Below are 19,363 nucleotides of genomic sequence, written 5' to 3'. Positions count from 1 at the left end.
ACACGTAATAAGTGAGCTTTATTTCAAACAAACAAACAAAAAACCGAGTCAAAACAGTGGCAATTTCCTATCTCTTAGAAGAAGAAAGCAAAAGAGAAGGCTTAGTCACCATCCTTCAGGTAGCAACTGCACCTTCAAGACTACGCCTTACATGCAGTAAAGCTGTATTTCTTAGATTTTTCTGCATTCGTTCCACTTTCAAATGCATTGGCCTATTGCCCCCATAGTTGATTCAGTGTTGTCAAACTCCATGTCCCCATTCTATGTCGGTAAAATATGGTCATGGTACCAAAAATACACTTCTATCAAAAAAAAAAAAAAAAAAGCTGGCCTCAGAATTTGAAGTTATTTTATTTTTGAAACTTGTCCCCAAAGCTTATTTCTTGGAGATGTGGGGGCCTCTTTTCATTTGCCTTCCACTCAACCTCTTCAGCCTGTGAATGTCCCTCTTTCACAGCTGCCCACAATCTGTGCGTTGCTGCCTTTGGGGTCCTGGTGGTCCTTGGGCCCCTCCCTATGCCTGCTGCTGCAGTTGCCCCCTGCCCATCGGGGCTTCTCACCCCCAGGACTGAACCTTCAACCCTCCCACTTCTGTGGCACCAGGCTTTTCTGCTTGCTCCTTTCTCCTTTTTCTTCTTTCTACCTGCCTTTCAGAAACTTCTTTTCAGGTCCAAAGTCAGTCAGATATTACGTAGGCTATTTTGAGGGAAGTGCCTAAAAATCTGGAGAAGGAAATGGCAACCCACTCCAGTACTCTTGCCTAGAGAATTCTGTGGATAGAGGAGCCTGGTGGGCTGCTGTCCATGGGGTCGCACAGAGTCAGACACGACTGAAGTGACTTAGCATGCATGCATGCATGCATTGGAGAAGGAAATGGCAATCCACTCCAGTATTCTTGCCTGGAGAATCCCAGGGATAGAGGAGCCTGGTAGGCTGCTGTCTATGGGGTCGCACAAAGTCAGACATGACTAAAGCGACTTAGCAGCAGCAGCAGCAGCAGCCTAAAAAGCATTACCTACCTCCTTTTTTTGATGGAGAGAGAAAAAGATAAGATGGGATCTGGAGGTGTGGCTGTGGTGTGGGGGGAGGGTATGGGGGTTGAGATCAGAGGGGAATTCTCATTACAATGACCCAGAAGAGGCCTCCTCACTGGCTTCCATCGTGCGTTTTTACCCCTGGAGCTGGTAGCCAATGGGCCCCCTACAGAATTATGCTACTCAATGGCACCCCACTCCAGTACTCTTGCCTGGAGAATCCCATGGACGGAGGAGCCTGGTGGACTGCCATCTATGAGGTCGCACAGAGTTGGACATGACTGATGCGACTTCACTTTCACTTTTCACTTTCATGCACTGGAGAAGGAAATGGTAACCCACTCCAGTGTTCTTGCCTGGAGAATCCCAGGGACGGGGGAGCCTGGTGGGCTGACATCTATGGGGTGGCACAGAGTTGGACATGACTGACATGACTTAGTAGTAGCAGCAGCAAGCTTCCACTATTTCATATCATTAATCCTTTCCTCTAGTCAGACTCCAATATTGCCACAACGAATCAAGCAATGGATCACCTGTCGTCAGATCCCACCACTAGGTAACAGAGGAAGAAGTAAAGAATATCATGGTATGTGAGACCCTAGCCAGACTCTCCATTCTCTTGAGAGGTCATCAAGCACATGGCCTGTGGAGCCAGCCACCAATGTCACTTGTCACTTACTAGCAGCATCATTTGGGAGGTTATTCAACCTTTCTGAGCCTGTTTTCTCATCTGCTAAATGGAAATGAATAAATACCACTTAGCTCACTGGGCTGTTGAGAGTGTTAAATAAGATAATGCAGGCAAAGCAACATGTGCCCAGCACATGGTAGACACTCAAAGCACCTTGGATACATCAATGAACAAGAGAGGCCTGTCTCTCCACACCACCTGCACCGTTCCTCAAATTACTACACTGTTATTATTATGCATTTGTAAGAGGCCTAACAAATAACTGCAAAAAAGAGACACAATCAACCAGTTTAGCCAACAACCTTTTATACTGGGGAGGGGTGAACCTGAAACAACATAGGTTGCACAAAAGCCCACAGGTGCTAAATCAATCAATCATTTCCACCTGTCTTGCTCTCGCAGTAACTTTGCACTTATTTATCACTCAAAAATTTGTCTCATCCATCTTGGCATTCTTTCCATGCATATTGTGCCCTCAAAATACCACTGCTAAAATATAATCCACTAAGGACAAAAAAAATCTTCCTGAAGTAAAAAACTCAGTAAGTTTTGCTACGTGCGCTTATGTATGACTAAGTCACTTCAGTTGTATCCAACTCTTTGCAACCCTAAGGACCATAGCTCACAAGGCTCCTCTGTCCATGGGATTCTCCAGGCAAGAATACTAGAGTGGATTGCCATGCCCTCATCCAGGGCATCTTCCCAACCCAGGGACTAAACCCACGTCTCTTACGTCTCCTGCATCAGCAGGCAGATTCTTTACCACTAGTGCCATCTGGGAAGCCCTAGTTCTTGCTATAGTATAGTATAGTGTTAGTCACTCAGTTGTGTCCAACTCTCTGAGCCCACCAGGCTCCACTGTCCATGGGATTCTTCGGGCAAGAGTACTGGCGTGGGTTGCCATTTCCTTCTCCAGGAGACCTTTCCAATCCAGGAATTGAACCCAGGTCTCCTGCATGGTTTCTTTACTAGATGAGCTACCAGGGAAGTTTTTGCTGTGTTAAAGTCACTCAGTCGTGTTCGCCTCTTTGCAACCCCATGGACTATACAGTCCATAGCATTCTCCAGGCCAAAATGCCGGACTGGGTAGCCCTTCCCTTCTCCAGAGGATCTTCCCAACCCAGGGACTGAACCCAGGTCCCCCGCATCGCAGCCAGATTCTTTACCAGTTGAGCCACAAAGGAAGCCCAAGAATGAGTGGGTAGCCTATCCCTTCTCCAGCAGATCTTCCCAACCCAGGAATCCAACTGGGGTCTCCTGCATTGCAGGCAGATTCTTTACCAACTCAGCTATCAGGGAAGCAACTTTTTGCTATAGTCAGTCTGTAATTTCCATTCTGTTCAAGTTTATCCCACTTCCCTTAACATGTGCTCTTTGTTGCAGCATTTTTCTAGCATCCTTACCTGTGCCTTTATCCATGCAAATGGGACAATATCTTTCTCATATGGTACTGAAGTTCCTCCATTTAGTACTTTCCACTTGACCTTTCCTAGACTGAATAAAGGAAGCTCCTAAACGGACATGAGTCGTCTCCGCCTGCTGCCAACAGATGGCGATAGGGATCATGCAAGGTTATTTCACTCTGTTAAGCCCTGCACCCTGATGGTTCTCTGCTTGCCAAGTTGCAGGCTTATAGTGTCTGTGCTAGGTTTTGAGGTGTTTGCAAACATCATTACCCCCACAACATGTCTTTTAAGTACAAAACTGAAGGCAGTTTTGAAAATGGCGTTAAGAAGTATAAGATGACAATGCAAAACACTTTAAGAAACCCAAAGTGATACAAAACAAATACTGCCTCTGTGAAACGGATCATTCTAAGATGATATGATATGATATGAATGACTAAGATATGAATGATATGATATGAATGACTGCAAAGACAATATGTATGTGAAAATAACTGTACTTAAGCAATAAGCAGTGATCATTATATAAAGCAAGGAAAAATAACTAATCAAAAAATGTAAAAACAAAACATAACTACAGACAAAACACTTTTCTGCAGTTAGAGGGTAAGCATCAGTGTCATAGGATAATTACTTTGTCATGTGACAATTAATCTAATATTAATGCAGCAGAGGCTATGATTTATTTGTGGCCTTACAGCAGTGGTTCTCAGCCTTAACTACACACTAGAATGATCTGGGGAGCTTTTAAAAATCCTGAAGCCCAGACTGTGCCCCAGAACCTCTACGGGTAGGACTCAGGCACTGGTTGTGCAGAAAGCTCTTAGGAAATTCCAATGTGCGGTCAAGGTTAAGAACCACCACCTTTCAAAGCTCAGCCTGGGGGAAAACACAGCTGTGACCGGTTCTATGGATTAAAATCCATTCATATGTGCAGATCGATGCATGTTGAGCCTTGACACCTTAGCAAGAAGTACTTCTCGAGGACATTTGTATCTCCAAGGAGATAAACTACCTGCCTCAAGGGATTTTGCTTTTTAGATTCCAGAAACTGGTATGGGGAGAGAAAGGATATTATCAAGGAAGAATAGAGTTTGGAAGGAGCTATTCATTCATGTATTTGAAAAAAAATTTATCACCGAGCTACCAGCTTCAACATCTCTTAGCCATTTCAGTAAATTCATTTACAAACGAATGGACACACAACCCGTTCAAAACAGAAGGAGCTTCTAGATACAAGCACCTTGCCCTCACTTTAATCTCCAAACAGTTAGACTAGTTCCTGGACTATCCCCTCACCCAGTGCATTCTGGGTACCCTCCATCTTTCATAACCAGGTTTGGCATGTAAACAAATGGATCATTTAGTTCTCATACACAGCCCTCAGGCTCTTCTCACCGCAACCCCCTTTTACCTTGTCCGCCATTATCATCGAGGAGCCCCCGTGGATGCCCAGGATGGGCGTGAGAGTCTGGGCTGAAATGAAGTCGAGGATCTGGGCAATGGCTTCCTGGTCTGTGTCATCAGCAAACACCACCCCCTGGATCTTCCGGTCGGACATGAGATCACAGATGCGGGTTATGATGCTCTTTGGGTCCGTCTCGTTCATGGCCACCAGCTCCACGCGGGGCACCACGGAGAGATGGTGGAAATCATCTTTCTCGTGGGCGTCCTTGATGGCCACCTCGTCTGAAGTGCCCACGAGGATGACAGCAATGCCGATGCTGGGCGGGCTCTTCTGAGAACGAGCTCTGCTGCCGGACACGGCCAGGACAGCCAGCACCAACCAGAACTTGGGGGAACAGCACTCCGCTCTGGGCTTCATCTTCAACTTGTCGACTCCCTGGAAACATACACACACACAGAGGTTAAATTACAACCTACACTGTCTGGGGAGAGGCTGGATACTCCAAGTCAAGGAACTTATCTCCTTTTCCTGATCCTCAAACCCAACTTTTATCTTCTAGTTTGGTTTCTTATCTCTTGTGTTTGAGCAGTAGAGTAAGAGGGGAAAAAAAAAAAAAAAGAACTTTCCCAAAGCATCAGAAATCCTTGAGCAAGACAGTAAGAGATGTTATTGCTCTAGCCATCATCAGCAGACAGGCAAGGACAAGCCATGGGAAGAGGATGCAAGTGGTCCAGGCAGTCACACCAAGTACACCAACACAGGATTCTCCAAAAAGGGGTCTGACTGTTGTTGTGAGATCCCTGGTACCCCAGTCACAATCCACCCTATAATGGCTCTTGAGGCCAAAGGATGGCAAAGGCCAGGCAAAATGAGCAGCAAAATGGGCTCAGCAGAGGCTACCAACAAAACATGACCTGGAGCAGCCTGATATAGGAAGCTACAAACACTGAAGCCCCCATTCTTGCTACCTGTACTTCATGTTCACCTCAAAGAGGAAAAGAGCCTGCAGATTCTTCAGTAACCCATCTGCCTCTTATTACTAAATCAAAAGCAACCCATACATAGGCAGTACTTTTAAAAATACCTCCTTTGATCCTTACAATAACCCAGCAGGGGGAAAATAAGAAAAACATTATTATCACCATTTTATGGATGGTGAAGCAAAGCCTAAGAAATCCGAGACCGTGAGCCAATAAAGTGAAATGAACATGCACCCAGATCTTCCAGCTTTCAGGCCAGTTTACATCACACTGCCTCTTACATCATCAGTTATTAGGAAGATAGTTTTATTCCCATTTGATTATGCATCGAAGTATGGTGAATTTGACAAATGCTATTAAATTACTGATAGAGTCTCCTTCCTGAAATGACTGACTTCATGTCTGCATACTATTCATCACCTTCTACCTTTTACAACGATCTCCTGCCTATCAGCCCTGGGTGTTCTTTGGAAGGAATGATGCTAAAGCTGAAACTCCAGTACTTTGGCCACCTCATGCAAAGAGTTGACTCATTGGAAAAGACTCTGATTCTGGGAGGGATTGGGGGCAAGAGGAGAAGGGGACGACAGAGGATGAGATGGCTGGATGGCATCACCACCTCGATGGATGTGAGTTTGAACTCTGGGAGATGGTGATGGACAGGGAGGCCTGGCGTGCTGTGATTCATGGGGTCGCAAAGAGTCGGACACGACTGAGCGACTAAACTGAACTACTGCCCCTAAATATTAGGAGGCAGAGGCCCCTAAATACCAGACGGAGGGTGCAGCTCTCCACAGAGACGTATAATCATTTGTTATGCGTCTGGGATATACTAGGAACCGTATTAAGCATGTCTTCCTGTGCAATCTCTTTGGTCTTCCTAGACACCCGATAAACTAGTCATTTTATCCTTGCTTCTCAAAGAGAGAAACTTAAGCTCAAAACACTTATGCAATGTTGTCAAGGTCAATGATATTACAACAGCATGCCAATACATACACATAGCATCTTTATACTCCAAGGAAATAATCTACAAACTGCACCCGAAACCAAAACTAGGGTTTTTATTCTTCTCCAAAGAGAGAGAGTGTGTAACCAAGGATGAAAACGCTGCTTCATATCTCCTGCTTGTTTGGCGGCAGGGGCGGGGGGGGGGGGGGGGGGTGGCAGGGTGGGAGGAGAAGTAAGATATTAAGAATCTAAAAGCTTTGCGAGTCTAGCAAACAAAAAGAAAACAATAATGATGAGGGTGTTGAGCAAAGAAAGATAAGGCAGTATTCAGGGAGCAGACTGACTGCAAAGAGCATTAATGATTTGAGGCTAAGATGCTGGGGACATTTTGTGGCTGAAGCACAAAATCCAATCCAGGTCTTGGCAGAAAACATTCTGGAACCCTTGCTGTTGTGGTCATCCTTACACACTGCCAAGAAAGAGCCTTGTGTCGATGGCGTTGTCTTTCTTGCGCACACAAGTAAGAGGAGTGGCTCAGTGGTACACATCGGAGCAAAGTTTGCTCTTGACGGCTTTGTTGGCTATGTCTCTGTGGAAACGGAATGATGACGAGGCCCTGGCAACCTGTGTGCTGAACTGTCCCCAGCCGGGCAGGGCAGCTGAGGTCTGAATTCTCCATCCCTGAGCTCCCAGCCAAGCAGCACTATATAGAGTCCAGCAGCACTGAATTCTCAAAAGAAGACAGATGGGTTTAGCATCTCAAAGAGCTATTGGCATCACATCTATTAAATTTCAAGGACTGACTCTCAAGGAGAACCAAAAGATTTAGAAGTTGGCAAAAGTAGCAACTAACTTCATTAAAGTAGGGCTCTAATCCTACCATCATCAGTCACTACATCAGATTCTTTCACACTGAAAAGTGGTCCATTCTGTCATGACAGTTTATTAACTTTAATGCACTTCCCTCTCCCATTCTGATGTTTTATTTGCTCTCTTTAAGACACCTCTTACATTCCTCTATTTCTTCTCACACAATATATTACACTTTGTTATGCGATGGCGACTGTGACACTCGAAGAATAGACTCTGGTTTTACTGAGCATCTCTTTTATACTCGGGATCGAGCAAAGCACTTTACAAAGCAATACATTATGGAAGATATGAGTAACAGGGACTGCAAGACAAAGAAGACCTGTGAATACAAACTCAATTTCACACATTAGAAGGGGGTTGGTGGAGAGAAAGCTTGTCGTCCAAGATAAGCAAATTGGTTTCTCTCCCTTCCACCCACAGACCACGGTTAGTCTTCAGGAACCTGCTTTATGAAGCGGCACCCCCTCCTCTGTACTGCACTCCCCCTCCCCCAGGAGAACTGAGCATTCTGTCTCCTGGGCTCTTGCCATGGCCTGTGCGTGTCTATCTAAATACCTATTACAGTGTATTAGGGTTATGTGATGATGCATCTGCCTATCTTCACTGCTTGCTCATCTCCTGGTGGGCATGAACTTTTTCAGTTCAGTTATTAAGCACCTCCTCCCTAGCAGACATTGTTCTTGTCATCTGGGAGGCAATGGAGACAGGTTCTAACCTCCACGACCACAGTCTAGAAGATAGAGACACACGAGAAAACCTCACCTCGCCTGTATTTGCAGTTCCTGGGGCCTAGCAGGGCCGTGGATACAAGGAAGGACTGAACCACTGACTTCCTACCATTATGAAATTATCAATATTTGGCCATTTTTACCTGTATTAGTAACCTATTTTACATATTATATATTTACAGTAACATTTTACCTATAATCTACCCTATGCCACACACTATAATTGCCAGGTAATTTTCATGGATTATTAAATCACATATAAACATTATATAATTTTCCCATACATTGGCTCCCCCAATGGTTCAGTAGGTAAAGAATCCATCTGCAATGCAGGAGACACAGGAGATGTGGGTTCGATCCCTGGGTGGGAAAGGTCCCCTGGAGAAGGAAAAGGCAACCAGCTCTAGTATTTTTGCCTGGAGAATTCCATGGACACAGGAGCCCGGTGGGCTACAGTCATGGGGTCACAAAGAATCAGACACAACTGAGCATGTGGCACATGCACAAATCAGGAAACTGCTCTTCTGAGAAAGGGGTTAAGTACACGAACAGGATCACACAGCTAAGAAGGGATGGCATCAAGTTTCAGACCAAAGTTTGTCCCCAAAACCTTTGCTCTTTCTATCCTGCTGCCTCTCAGTACATGTGTGAATTAATGAATAAATAAACAAATTCACCAACCAAACCAAGCTGTGTTCTTATACCAGTTCCACATTAATTAAGTACCTGAGGATGGGCAAGTCCTCATCACTGTCTCTATTTCCTCACAGGTGAAATTCGGATAATACACCTAACCTAAATACCTGAAAGAGTTTTTTAGTGAGGATCAAATGATCATATGCAGCTGGAAGTGCTTTGAAGAATATAAAATGCTCTATAGATGCAAAGGATGTTACCTTTCCGCTTCTGTAGAAGTTGTTCAAGGAACCTGGCTATTTATGAAAGCATCAGGTCAGCATATGGGAAGTGGGGGTGTGATGGCTGGCAGAACCTGAGAGGAAAGCTAAGAGGAGCCTCACAGTGGGAGGCACGAGGGGCGGCAGGAGGTATGAGTTCCGTGATGTTCTAACTCCCTGAAGACGATGTCACTTATTGGCCTGAGGGTAGCAGCAAACTCCCCAGACAGCTTACCAGTCAAGTGTAGCAGAATTCAAGAGTCATTCGGGCCAGGGACAGTAATGGGGATCAGTGAAGCTCGGCACCCCCTCAAATGACGCTGTCAATTCAGACACAAGGGTTCACAAGCAGAAACAACAAAGCAGCAGGATTAGAGAATCAGCTGTTCACCTCCTGGTCCTCTGCCTCCCTGTGGCTTGAGATGAGTGGCCCTTAGATTTACAGCAAGCAGAAGACCACAGCAGCTTGTGTTGATGCCTATGAGCGGAGCCGGTTAACTCTAACAGGAGCCAGTCTACACTTTGCTCACAGTGGACTCCAAGAGAAGACATATCTGAGTGAGAAGCTGGACCAATCCTGTCCTCAGATAAAACTGAGTCCTGGGGCAACCCCAACAGGAAGGATAAAATGTGACTTAATAGATGATTAAGTCAAATTCTCCAAGTACTATCCTTAATGCAGTCAGGACAGTGTTCAGAGTGACCCAATTAAGGCAACTGTGATTAGAATATGACAGGCAGTGAATAAATTGAAGATTAAAAGTGCCAGAACCATGCATCAGGTCCAGTTTACCAAGATACCAATAAAGACAGAAAGTTAAGATGCACAGGCCTTAAAATCTGTTACACAGGAGAATGCAGGGACAAGAAGTCTCACACAGTATAAGTCAAGTGAAATATAAATGAATATAACCTTTATGGAGGGCAATGTGAGAATGTCCATCAAAATTTTAATATCAAGACAAAATAAAATTGAAGACAAAAATATCAAAATTGACAATGAGAGATGTCACATACTAGGTCTAAGAAGATACCATAATCATGAATATATATGAATCTAAAAATAAAGGTATAACATGTATAAAGCAGCAACTAAAATTACACTAAGGAGTAACAGATACATTCAACAGAGAAATGTAAACAATGATAAACGATCAAAATGATAAAAACCAAACCAAAACAGTCCAAAGCATAAGTAACTAGTTCAGATATCTAGCAATACATATACAACAAAAAATATATATTTTTAAGCACATGAAAAATAGTAACTCGACAGAAGTGCCTCAGTATATTCCAAAGAATCAATATGAAATGATTGGCAGTTTCTATAATGTGATTAAATTTAGAAGTAAAAATTTAAAGGTAGCTAAAAATATCACACATCCAAATATTTTTTTTTTAATTTATCTGTTTGGCTATACTGGGTGTTAGCTGTGGCATGTGGGATCTAGTTCCCTGATCAGGGACTAGAACTGGGTCCACTGCATTGGAAGCACGGAGTCTTAGACACTGGACTACCAAGGAAGTCCCACATCCAAAACTTTTTAAAAACAATAATAAGTAACACTAAGGTTATGAAGGAAATCATAACAGAAACGAAAAATCCTTTGAGCTAGAGTGACAATGAAAATATTAAATATCAAAATTTCTAGAGCATAACTGAAACAGTTTAGAGAGAAATCTATACCTTTAAATTCATTTTTAAGAAAATAAAATATAATTAATTGTAATTAGATTTTCCCTTATTGAACAATGAACAGAGTCAACCCCAAGAAGGAACTAAATAAGAAAGGAATCAATAAGATAGAAAACAAGGAAAAAATGAAACCATAAGCTGATCCTTTAAAGACTACATTAGACAAAATTCTGACAAGATCAGAGAAATGGAAGAGAAAATGCAAATGCAACTGAAAAAGAACCAATAGCAATATATACAATAAAAATTTTAAGATAACAAAAGAATATTATGAAAGCTAGCTTCTTTTAAAGTTAATGCATAAAATCTAATTTTAAAAAGCAAAAAGAGGTTCAAAATAATGCAGGATGTTGGAATATAATAATAATCATTAAAGAAAATAAAATGGTTATCAAAAGTCCCCAATCCAAATCCACCAAACACACTCACCCCACCTTTGCCAAAACAAAAGGAAATAAAATAGGTACATATGAAAGAAATGAGCCTTGTTCGTACAAGTTGAACAAAACAGAGAAAAAAGAAAAGTTTAAATATAAATCCAGATAATTATAGTACCAGAAAAGGTTATCATAGGTCTCTTTCACTTATGAACATAAAGGCAAAACAAATCCTAAACAAAATATTTAGCTAACAAAACAAATAATATATTTAATAATAGTAATAATAATAATATTCAAGTGTGGTTTACACAAGAAATTTAGGGATGCTTTAATATCAGAATATAAGTCAAAATAATTACCACATTAATGGGCCAAAGGAGACATTTGCATGAATATCTCAAAAAATGAAGACATTTGATTAAGGGCAACACCTATTTATGATATAAATGTTAGAATATTTTCTTAACCTTTTGATGACAGGAAATAAAGGAGATCATCAGTCTACCTGTAAGAGTATATACCCAAAACTTTTTTAAAATTTATTTCTAATTGGAAAAAAAAAAGTTAAAGTGAAAGTTGCTCAGTCGCGTCTGACTCTTTGTGACCCCCAAGGACTATACAGTCCATGGAATTTTCCAGGCCAGAATACTGGAGTAGGTAGCTTTTCCCCTCTCCTCAATTGGAGGATAATTGCTTTATGCTGCTGTGTTGGTTTCAAAACATGAATCAGCTGTACGTATACATATATCCACTCCCTCTTGAGCCTCTTTCCTACCTCCCCATCCTACTCCTCCAAAATCTCTTAAGAAAAAAATTTTTTGACAATGAGAAAAAGGTAAGTTTAGTGCTATCATATTGAGCATCCTGGTAAATAAGTCAAGAAAACAGAAGTTTTAAGACTAGAAAGATAGAGAAAAATAGCAAAGTAAGATAATATGGTTATCTGGACAGAAAATCCAACAGAATTTTAAAACTATTAATTAACATGGGGAGAATGAGATTGCTAGATAAATACTACTCGGAGAAAACATCAATAGGTCTTTTAACCAACCAGAAAATGTTAACAGTCATAACAGCAAAAACAACTATAAATTATTTAGGAATTAGCAAAAAATGCACAAGACCTCTGCAGAGAAAAGCTGAAACTCTTATTAAACGATATGAAAGAAGTCTTGAACAATGCAATCATACACCACATTCACAGAGGGGATAACATAATAGAGAGTTCTATTTTCTTTCAAATTAATCCATAACTTCAAGGCAATTCCTATCAAAATAACAGCAGGATTTTTCAAGGAATTTTATTATCTTACGCTAAGAGATATACACAAGAATAAAGGTACATAGAGAACAAATTAACTAAGCAAGACATCCTTATCTGAACCAATAATGAAAGTGTGCCATAAACAGAGAAGTATGATTAACTTAACACTGAGGAACAGATCCAAAATAAAAGAAAAATTTTATTAAGAACATTTTTTAAATATTTATGTTCCAAGTCGATTTTAGGTTTTAAGTTATACTTCCTAAATTCAAATTTGTAAGAGCAGAGCAAATGTTGAACCAAAGAGGTGCTTTTGAGTCAGAATAATAGCTTAGGCAAATGTGTTCACCAATCATCTGAAGCAAAAAGTATAACTGATGTCACACGTCTACCATCCAGTGCCATTCTGAAGTCAAATGCCATTTACATATTCAGGGCATCTGGAAACCCAATTTCAATCCTCCAGATGCATTCAACATCTGCTAAACACATGTAAATTTCATCTAAATCTGTAGCAATAACATATAAAAGGTGGTGCAGTGGTAAAGAATCCGCCTGCCAAACTGGAGATGCAAGTTCAATTCCTAGGTCAGGAAGATCCCCTGGAAAAGGAAATGGCAACCCACTCCAGTATTTTTGCCTGGATAATCCCATGGACAGAGGAGCCTAGTGAGCTCTAGTGCACAGGGTTGCAAAGAGTTGGATATGACTGAGTGACTGAGGAGGCACACACTTTTAATTTTAGTGTCCTTTTTTTTTTTTTTTTTTGGTTTTGATCCTTTTTTTTTTTTTTTTTTTTTATTCTTCCAATTTTATTTTATTTTTAAACTTTACATAATTGTATTAGTTTTGCCAAATATCAAAATGAATCCGCCACAGGTATACATGTGTTCCCCATCCCGAACCCTCCTCCCTCCTCCCTCCCCATACCATCCCTCTGGGCCGTCCCAGTGCACCAGCCCCAAGCATCCAGCATCATGCATCGAACCTGGACTGGCAACTCGTTTCCTACATGATATTTTACATGTTTCATTGCCATTCTCCCAAATCTTCCCACCCTCTCCCTCTCCCACAGAGTCCATAGAACCTACAACTTCTCTCTGTATTGTCATCTTGCTCCTTTTCATACTATTATTATCATCCAAACTCTTGGAGCTTCTGAGTTCCCTTGCCGCTGCTCTTTGTTCAAAAGGAACAAAGTAAGAAATCCTGGTAGTCTGGAGTTTGGGGGCTGAGACTGTGCCTATGAAATGAACGACAAAATAAAAGTTTACCTGTACACCCTATAAACATGCCGAACCCAACTTTAATGTAGTGACTGACGTGGTAACAACAGTTTAATGGTCCTGCTGGGGTATTTAGCTAATCTAAAAACACTTCTGTGCAGAGCTAACCCCAAATCCATTTCAACATACCATAGCCACAACCAATGATGTAAATATAAAAATCAAAGAAAAGGGAGCCTTTAGTTAAATCACTTCTGGGAAAGGGCTCAATCAGGGAAGAGCAGGATCGATGGGAGAAAGGAAAATGATACAGGTAAAATTTATCTAAACTACTATGGAGTAGATGGCTCCATCAAGTTCTCCAGCAGAACGCAGGAAAGGATGTCCCCAAGACCCTATGAGAACTCAGGTGGTCCCCACATTGGAAAGGGCCAGTGTGGCATGAATTCCTCAGCAGGGAAATTTGCTTTCCTAGGACTTCTGTCACCGAAGAGCCTTCTTGTTCTTAGTCCAAGCAGACATACCACCTCAGCCTTGTTCTATTAATACAACCTACCTCCTTGTTCTGCAATACTTTAGTAGATAAATCTTGGCTTTTCTATCTCATCTGTTTTTTCCTTCTGTATGCCCAAAGCAGAAGTATCACTTCTACTGTCACCCAAGTTCTTGACATAAGAGTTGAACAGGCAACTAATAAAGGATTATAAGTCACTTTACATGTGTGCATTTTCATAGGAATTTGTAATACAAACATAGATGCTGATCGATACTCTCACCAGCAACAGCCAGTCATAGGTTTTTTCTCTTTAATATTCTGCAAGAGCAGACACCAAAATTGTTCAAAATTTCTTTTGTAACATCTGCACACAGTTCTTAATTATAATTAATTTATATGCCTCCAAGGACAGTGTGGGCAGCCTTGGTGAAATCCAAACCTTTTGAAACCTGATTCTGATTATTACCATTTGGCAGCAGATTAGGGCAATTGCGTGTATTGGTTTAACAGCAAAATAGCATTTTCAAGTGTTAATAAAAATTATTGGCTTGTCACTGACTATTAAGAGGGATGATGAGCAGTAAAAATGGGTGATGGATGATAAGAACGACAATCATGGGAACAGTGTAGCAGGAAAAATATCTACTGGAAAGGAGGTCAAAGTAAGACATTGGGAAGATAACAGTGAGCCAGGAATGGGGCAAGGACCATGAGAATTTCATGCATTCAGCCAGAAAACACTGGTGTTCTGAGATAAAGAAAAACAGCCTGCGCTAAAACAGAATTAAAAATGGGGTGTTGAGAAGGGCCATTTCCAAGTGTCCCTTATGATCACTCTACTGCCTAAGCATATCTCAAGCTACTGCAACCTTCTACCAAGCTCTTCTGCAACACCAATGATAACTGTGCTGTGTTGTGGCAAAGAGAGCAAAACTTTGTAGTTAAGAACACACTTTTCATTTACTCTCAACTTGTTATGTGATCTGAGATCAGTTTCTTTACCTCTCTGACCCTCAGCTCCCTCATCTGTAAAACTCGAGATAGTAACAGCTTTCACAGGATAACTGTGAAGATTCACTCATCTGACAAATGTTTATTAAATGCTTTCCATGGGTTTCCCTGGTGGCTCAGTTGGTAAAGAATCCTCCTGCAATGAGGGTGACCTGGGTTCAATCCCTGGGTTAGGAAGATCCCCTGGAGAAGAGAACAGCCACCCACTCCAGTATTCTGGCCTGGAGAATTCCATGGACTGTATAGTCCATGGGGTTGCAAACAGCCAGACACGACTGAGCAACTTTCATTTCACTTTCCATGTGCCAAAGAACGTGCTAGGAGATGGGACCCAACATGGGATAGAATACAATCTACAAAGAGCCTTTAGTCCAGTGTCCAAGACAAATAAATAAATAGGAAATCACAGTACAATGTGATGAGTTAGCAAAGAGCATACCCGGTGCTCCATGAGGCCATCTAATCCACCTGGGAGACCAAGAGACTAACAAACTAATTACTAACAGGTAAGCATGCATGCTGTCCCACTCTTTTGCAACTCCATGGACTGCAGCCCACCACGCTTCCCTGTCCATGGGATTTCCTATGCAAGAGTACTGAAATGGGTTGCCATTTCCTTCACCAACAGAAAGCAGGAAACAGTAATGAAAACAATATATTACGACTCAAAAAATAAAATATTAGTTAGAATATTAGAAAGAAGTCAAAAGATGTAGAACTGACATGCTTTGACACTTAGTCCCCTTAGGTGCAGAGGAGGCAATAACTTCAATTACCTGGACCTCATTTTCTTCATTGTATTGGGTTGGCCAAAAAGTTCATTCAGGTTTTTTCATACACTATTTCACGAAAACCTGAACAAATATTTTTTGGCCAACCCAATAAAATGGAGATGCTTAACTTCACCTTACAGAGTTGTCGTGAATAATAAACAGTTTATTTGAAAATTAAACCTAGCAAACAGCAGGTGTTGTTGTTGTTCAGTCACTAAGTCATGTCCCCTCTGTGCAACCCCATGGACTGCAGCATGCCAGGCTTCTCTGTCCTTCACCATCTCCCAGAGTTTGCTCAAACTCATGTCCAATGAGTCAGTGATGCCTGGCTCCTCTGTCTCTGGAATTCTCCAGGCAAGAAGACTGGAGTGGGTAGCTAGTCCCTTCTCCAGGGAATCTTCCTGACCCAGGGATCAAACCCGAGCTTCCTGCATTGCAGGAGGATTCTTTACCATCTGAGCCACCAAGGAAGCCCCAAATAACAGGTGCTGTGCTGTGCTAAGTCACTTCAGTCATGTTTGACTCTGTGACCCTGTGGATTATAACCTGCCAGGCTCCTCTGTCCATGGAATTCTCCAGGCAAGAATATTTGAGGAGGCTACCACATCCTCATTCAGGGATCGAACTCATGGTTCCTGTGGCTCCTGCATTGCAGGTAGATTCTTTGCTGTTGAGCCACCAGAGAAGCTCCCAAATAACAGGTACCTGATATTTATTTACTGAATATGAATATACTCTGTTCAGAGACAGATAAGGAACTTCTTTTGCCTTGAATTACTTGGAAGTCAAAGACTGCTTCCTTCACACCCCTCTCTCCAGCTTTAGTACAATTTCTACTAATCTTAGACATAGCTTGTTTTTAAAAGTTAGTCTATAAGTAACCACCTGATATCCAATATAAACAATATTTAAATCCTAGAACCAACCAGCAGCAGAACCCACTCCCCCATCTCCCACCAGCCACAAAACAGCCACCAAATTTGGGGCAAAGTAATCCAATAACTTCAACTACATAAAAACAGTTATTTATTATCTTTGGAACCCATATCTTCACTTTATTGTTGTTGTTGAGTTGCCAAGTCATGTCCAACTCTCTGCAACCCCATGAACTGCAACACGCCAGGCTTCCCCTTCCCCATCCTTCACTATCTCCCAGAGTTTGCTCAAACTCATGTCCATTGAGTTGGTGATGCCATCCAACCATCTCATCATATCTTCACTTACTAATCACCAGATCTTCACTTACTAATAGTGATTCTCCCTACATGGAATATAGGAAGGGGGAACCCAGTTCTCACTAGTTTGGCTAATAAAACAGCTTTTCTAGAAAACCCTAATGAAGTGAAGTCAAGGAATACATGTGTCTTCCTTATCTACCTCCAGTACTTAACAGAGTGTCTGGCATATAATAGGTGCTCAATAAATGTTTGTTGATGACATTACTTAATGAAATAGTGAATAAGTACCTAAGAAAGGCAATAGTAAGTTGACTCTCTCCATCTCTGTTGACACATAAAGGAAGGTTTAGATCCTTCACTCCCAAGGGTTACTGACATATGAGGGGAATACCATAAATACCAATACCATTCCCAAACTCTTGATATTCTGCAGGGTCATTCTTAGGTCAGTGTTGTTAGCTGATAATTGCCTATATATATGAGTGTTCATTTGCATATGTACCTGTATATGTAGGGGTTCCCTTGTAGCTCAGTTGGTAAAGAACCTGTCTACAATTCAGGAGACCTGGGTTCGATTCCTGGGTTGGGAAGATCCCTGGAGAATGAAATAGCAACCCGCTCTAGTATTCTTGCCTGGAGAATTTCATAAACAGAGGAGTCTGGCAGGCTACAGTCCATGGGGTCGCAAGAGTCGGACACAACTTTGCGATTAAACCACCACTATGTGTGTAAATGAACGCCTATACTGGCGATGTGCAATATGTTAAAAATTAGCCCTCCTTCCCTTGTCTCTGAGTTGTAAGATGCTGCTGCTGCTGAAGCATGGTACCTAAACATGATTCAGCCTTCACTCAAAGGTTTAAAACAAGACCCTGAGGCCATAAAAGATCCCAAAGAGAGCATGGTGGCAGGACCAGAATCAACAGGAGACAACCACACCATCTGAGCAGCCTGGTTCTCAGGCCAACTTCAGATGCAGTCATACGTTTCTTAATATATAATGCCATCTCTATTTTTGTCACTGATATTCATATTTGTTAACCACACAACCAATCATAACTGAATCTGAGCTCACTTAAATTTCTCTCTAACCTTTTATGTGGAACTGAGCACCTACTCAGAGAACTAATCATAAGGAGAAACATTCCTCTCTAATTTCACTCACCCTTCCTCGTCTCACTGTCCACTTAACTGGATGAGAAGAACACATAGTAGAAGGAACGCAGAACTGAGGATTAGGAACCCCCAGGCCCTCTTACAACCCTGATATGAATGAGCCAGGACACTCGGAAAGAACTACTCAGCCTCTCTGTGACTCTGGTCCTTTATCTGTGAAATAAGAGAAATGGACTGGTTGTTCTCAAAGTCTCTTCCAGCTTTAAAATTTTGTGAATCGCTCTGTCTTCCATTTCTCCCTCAAGTTCAACTCTCTACTCTTCTCTGAGCCCTGGGAGGCAGTCCTGTTTGGAGCACATCCATGGACATCCTAGTCCTCTGGTGTTCAGTTGGGTTTAACCCAACAGACAGCACAGACAAAAGGAAAGGGAATAAGAAAGCCAAGACTGGGCTCTTTCCCTTCTGTGCCTCCATTCCTGTGGGTTCCCTGTGGGTTGGCTGTATCACCTGACTGAAGGTCATGGAGTTCGTGAAACATCCTTCTCCACATGACTCTCTCCATCAGGTTCCCCCTCCAAATTCCAGAAATCCCTCCTCTACTTCCTCCTTCAGGACTAAAAGTGGTGGTAACTTCATGAAGTCACTTCTAGTTCAGAACACTATACCACCTCTTGTGGTTTCTGTGCATTGCTGACATCTTGGTAAATTCTCTTCAAATTAAATCAATTGAAAGTTGCTATCTGTTTCCTACTCTGACCATAAATGATACAGCTTCCTCCTGCATTTCATGTATAATGCCTAGAAAACTCTCAGGTTTGAAATGGCAAAGGCAGGACTTGACCTCCACCCCATCCACCACTAAATAAGGTATGGCCTCTCCTGAAGGTATGGCCTCTCTTGCTAGGGACTTCCCTGGTGGCTCAGATGATAAAGCGTCTGCCTACAATGCAGGAGACCCAGCTTCAGTTGTGGGTTGGGAAGATCTCCTGGAGAAGGAAATGGCAACCCACTCCAGTATTCTTGCCTGGAAAATCCCATGGATGGAGGAACCTGGTAGGCTACAGTCCATGGGGTCGCAAAGAGTCAGACATGACTGAGTGACTTCACTTTCACTTTCTTTCACTTGTACCCAAAGAATGGAGTCTTAAGTAGAGACTGTGACTGCCTTTAGACTGTATTTTCTACTGCTAGTGCTTCCTGTGTATCTTTCAGGCCCAGGTTTCGTCAGCAGCATGATAAACAGTAACATTCTCCGG

At 42.0% G+C, this 19,363-nt stretch overlaps 1 protein-coding gene across 2 annotated transcripts in view; it reads right to left on the bottom strand.

Moving 5' to 3' along the window:
* Positions 1-19,363, bottom strand: part of GRIN2B (glutamate ionotropic receptor NMDA type subunit 2B) — a 436,266-nt gene that overhangs the window by 339,759 nt on the left and 77,144 nt on the right. The window contains exons 1-2 of one of the 2 annotated variants that reach the window (XM_086404097.1): positions 6,937-7,149; positions 4,546-4,974 (exon numbers count right to left, since the gene is read on the bottom strand). In XM_086404097.1, the coding sequence (XP_086260223.1) occupies positions 4,546-4,974; positions 6,937-7,149 (642 nt within the window). Of the gene's footprint in view, positions 1-4,545; positions 4,975-6,936; positions 7,150-19,363 lie in introns of those variants that run through there. The other variant, XM_086404095.1, reaches the window with a different exon arrangement.

Source organism: Bos grunniens, chromosome 5 (assembly GCF_055505025.1).
Source record: "Bos grunniens cultivar Pamir isolate PY7600 chromosome 5, Bosgru_T2T1.0, whole genome shotgun sequence".
Lineage (NCBI taxonomy): Eukaryota > Metazoa > Chordata > Mammalia > Artiodactyla > Bovidae > Bos > Bos grunniens.
This window is presented reverse-complemented; position numbering and strand designations above follow the sequence as displayed.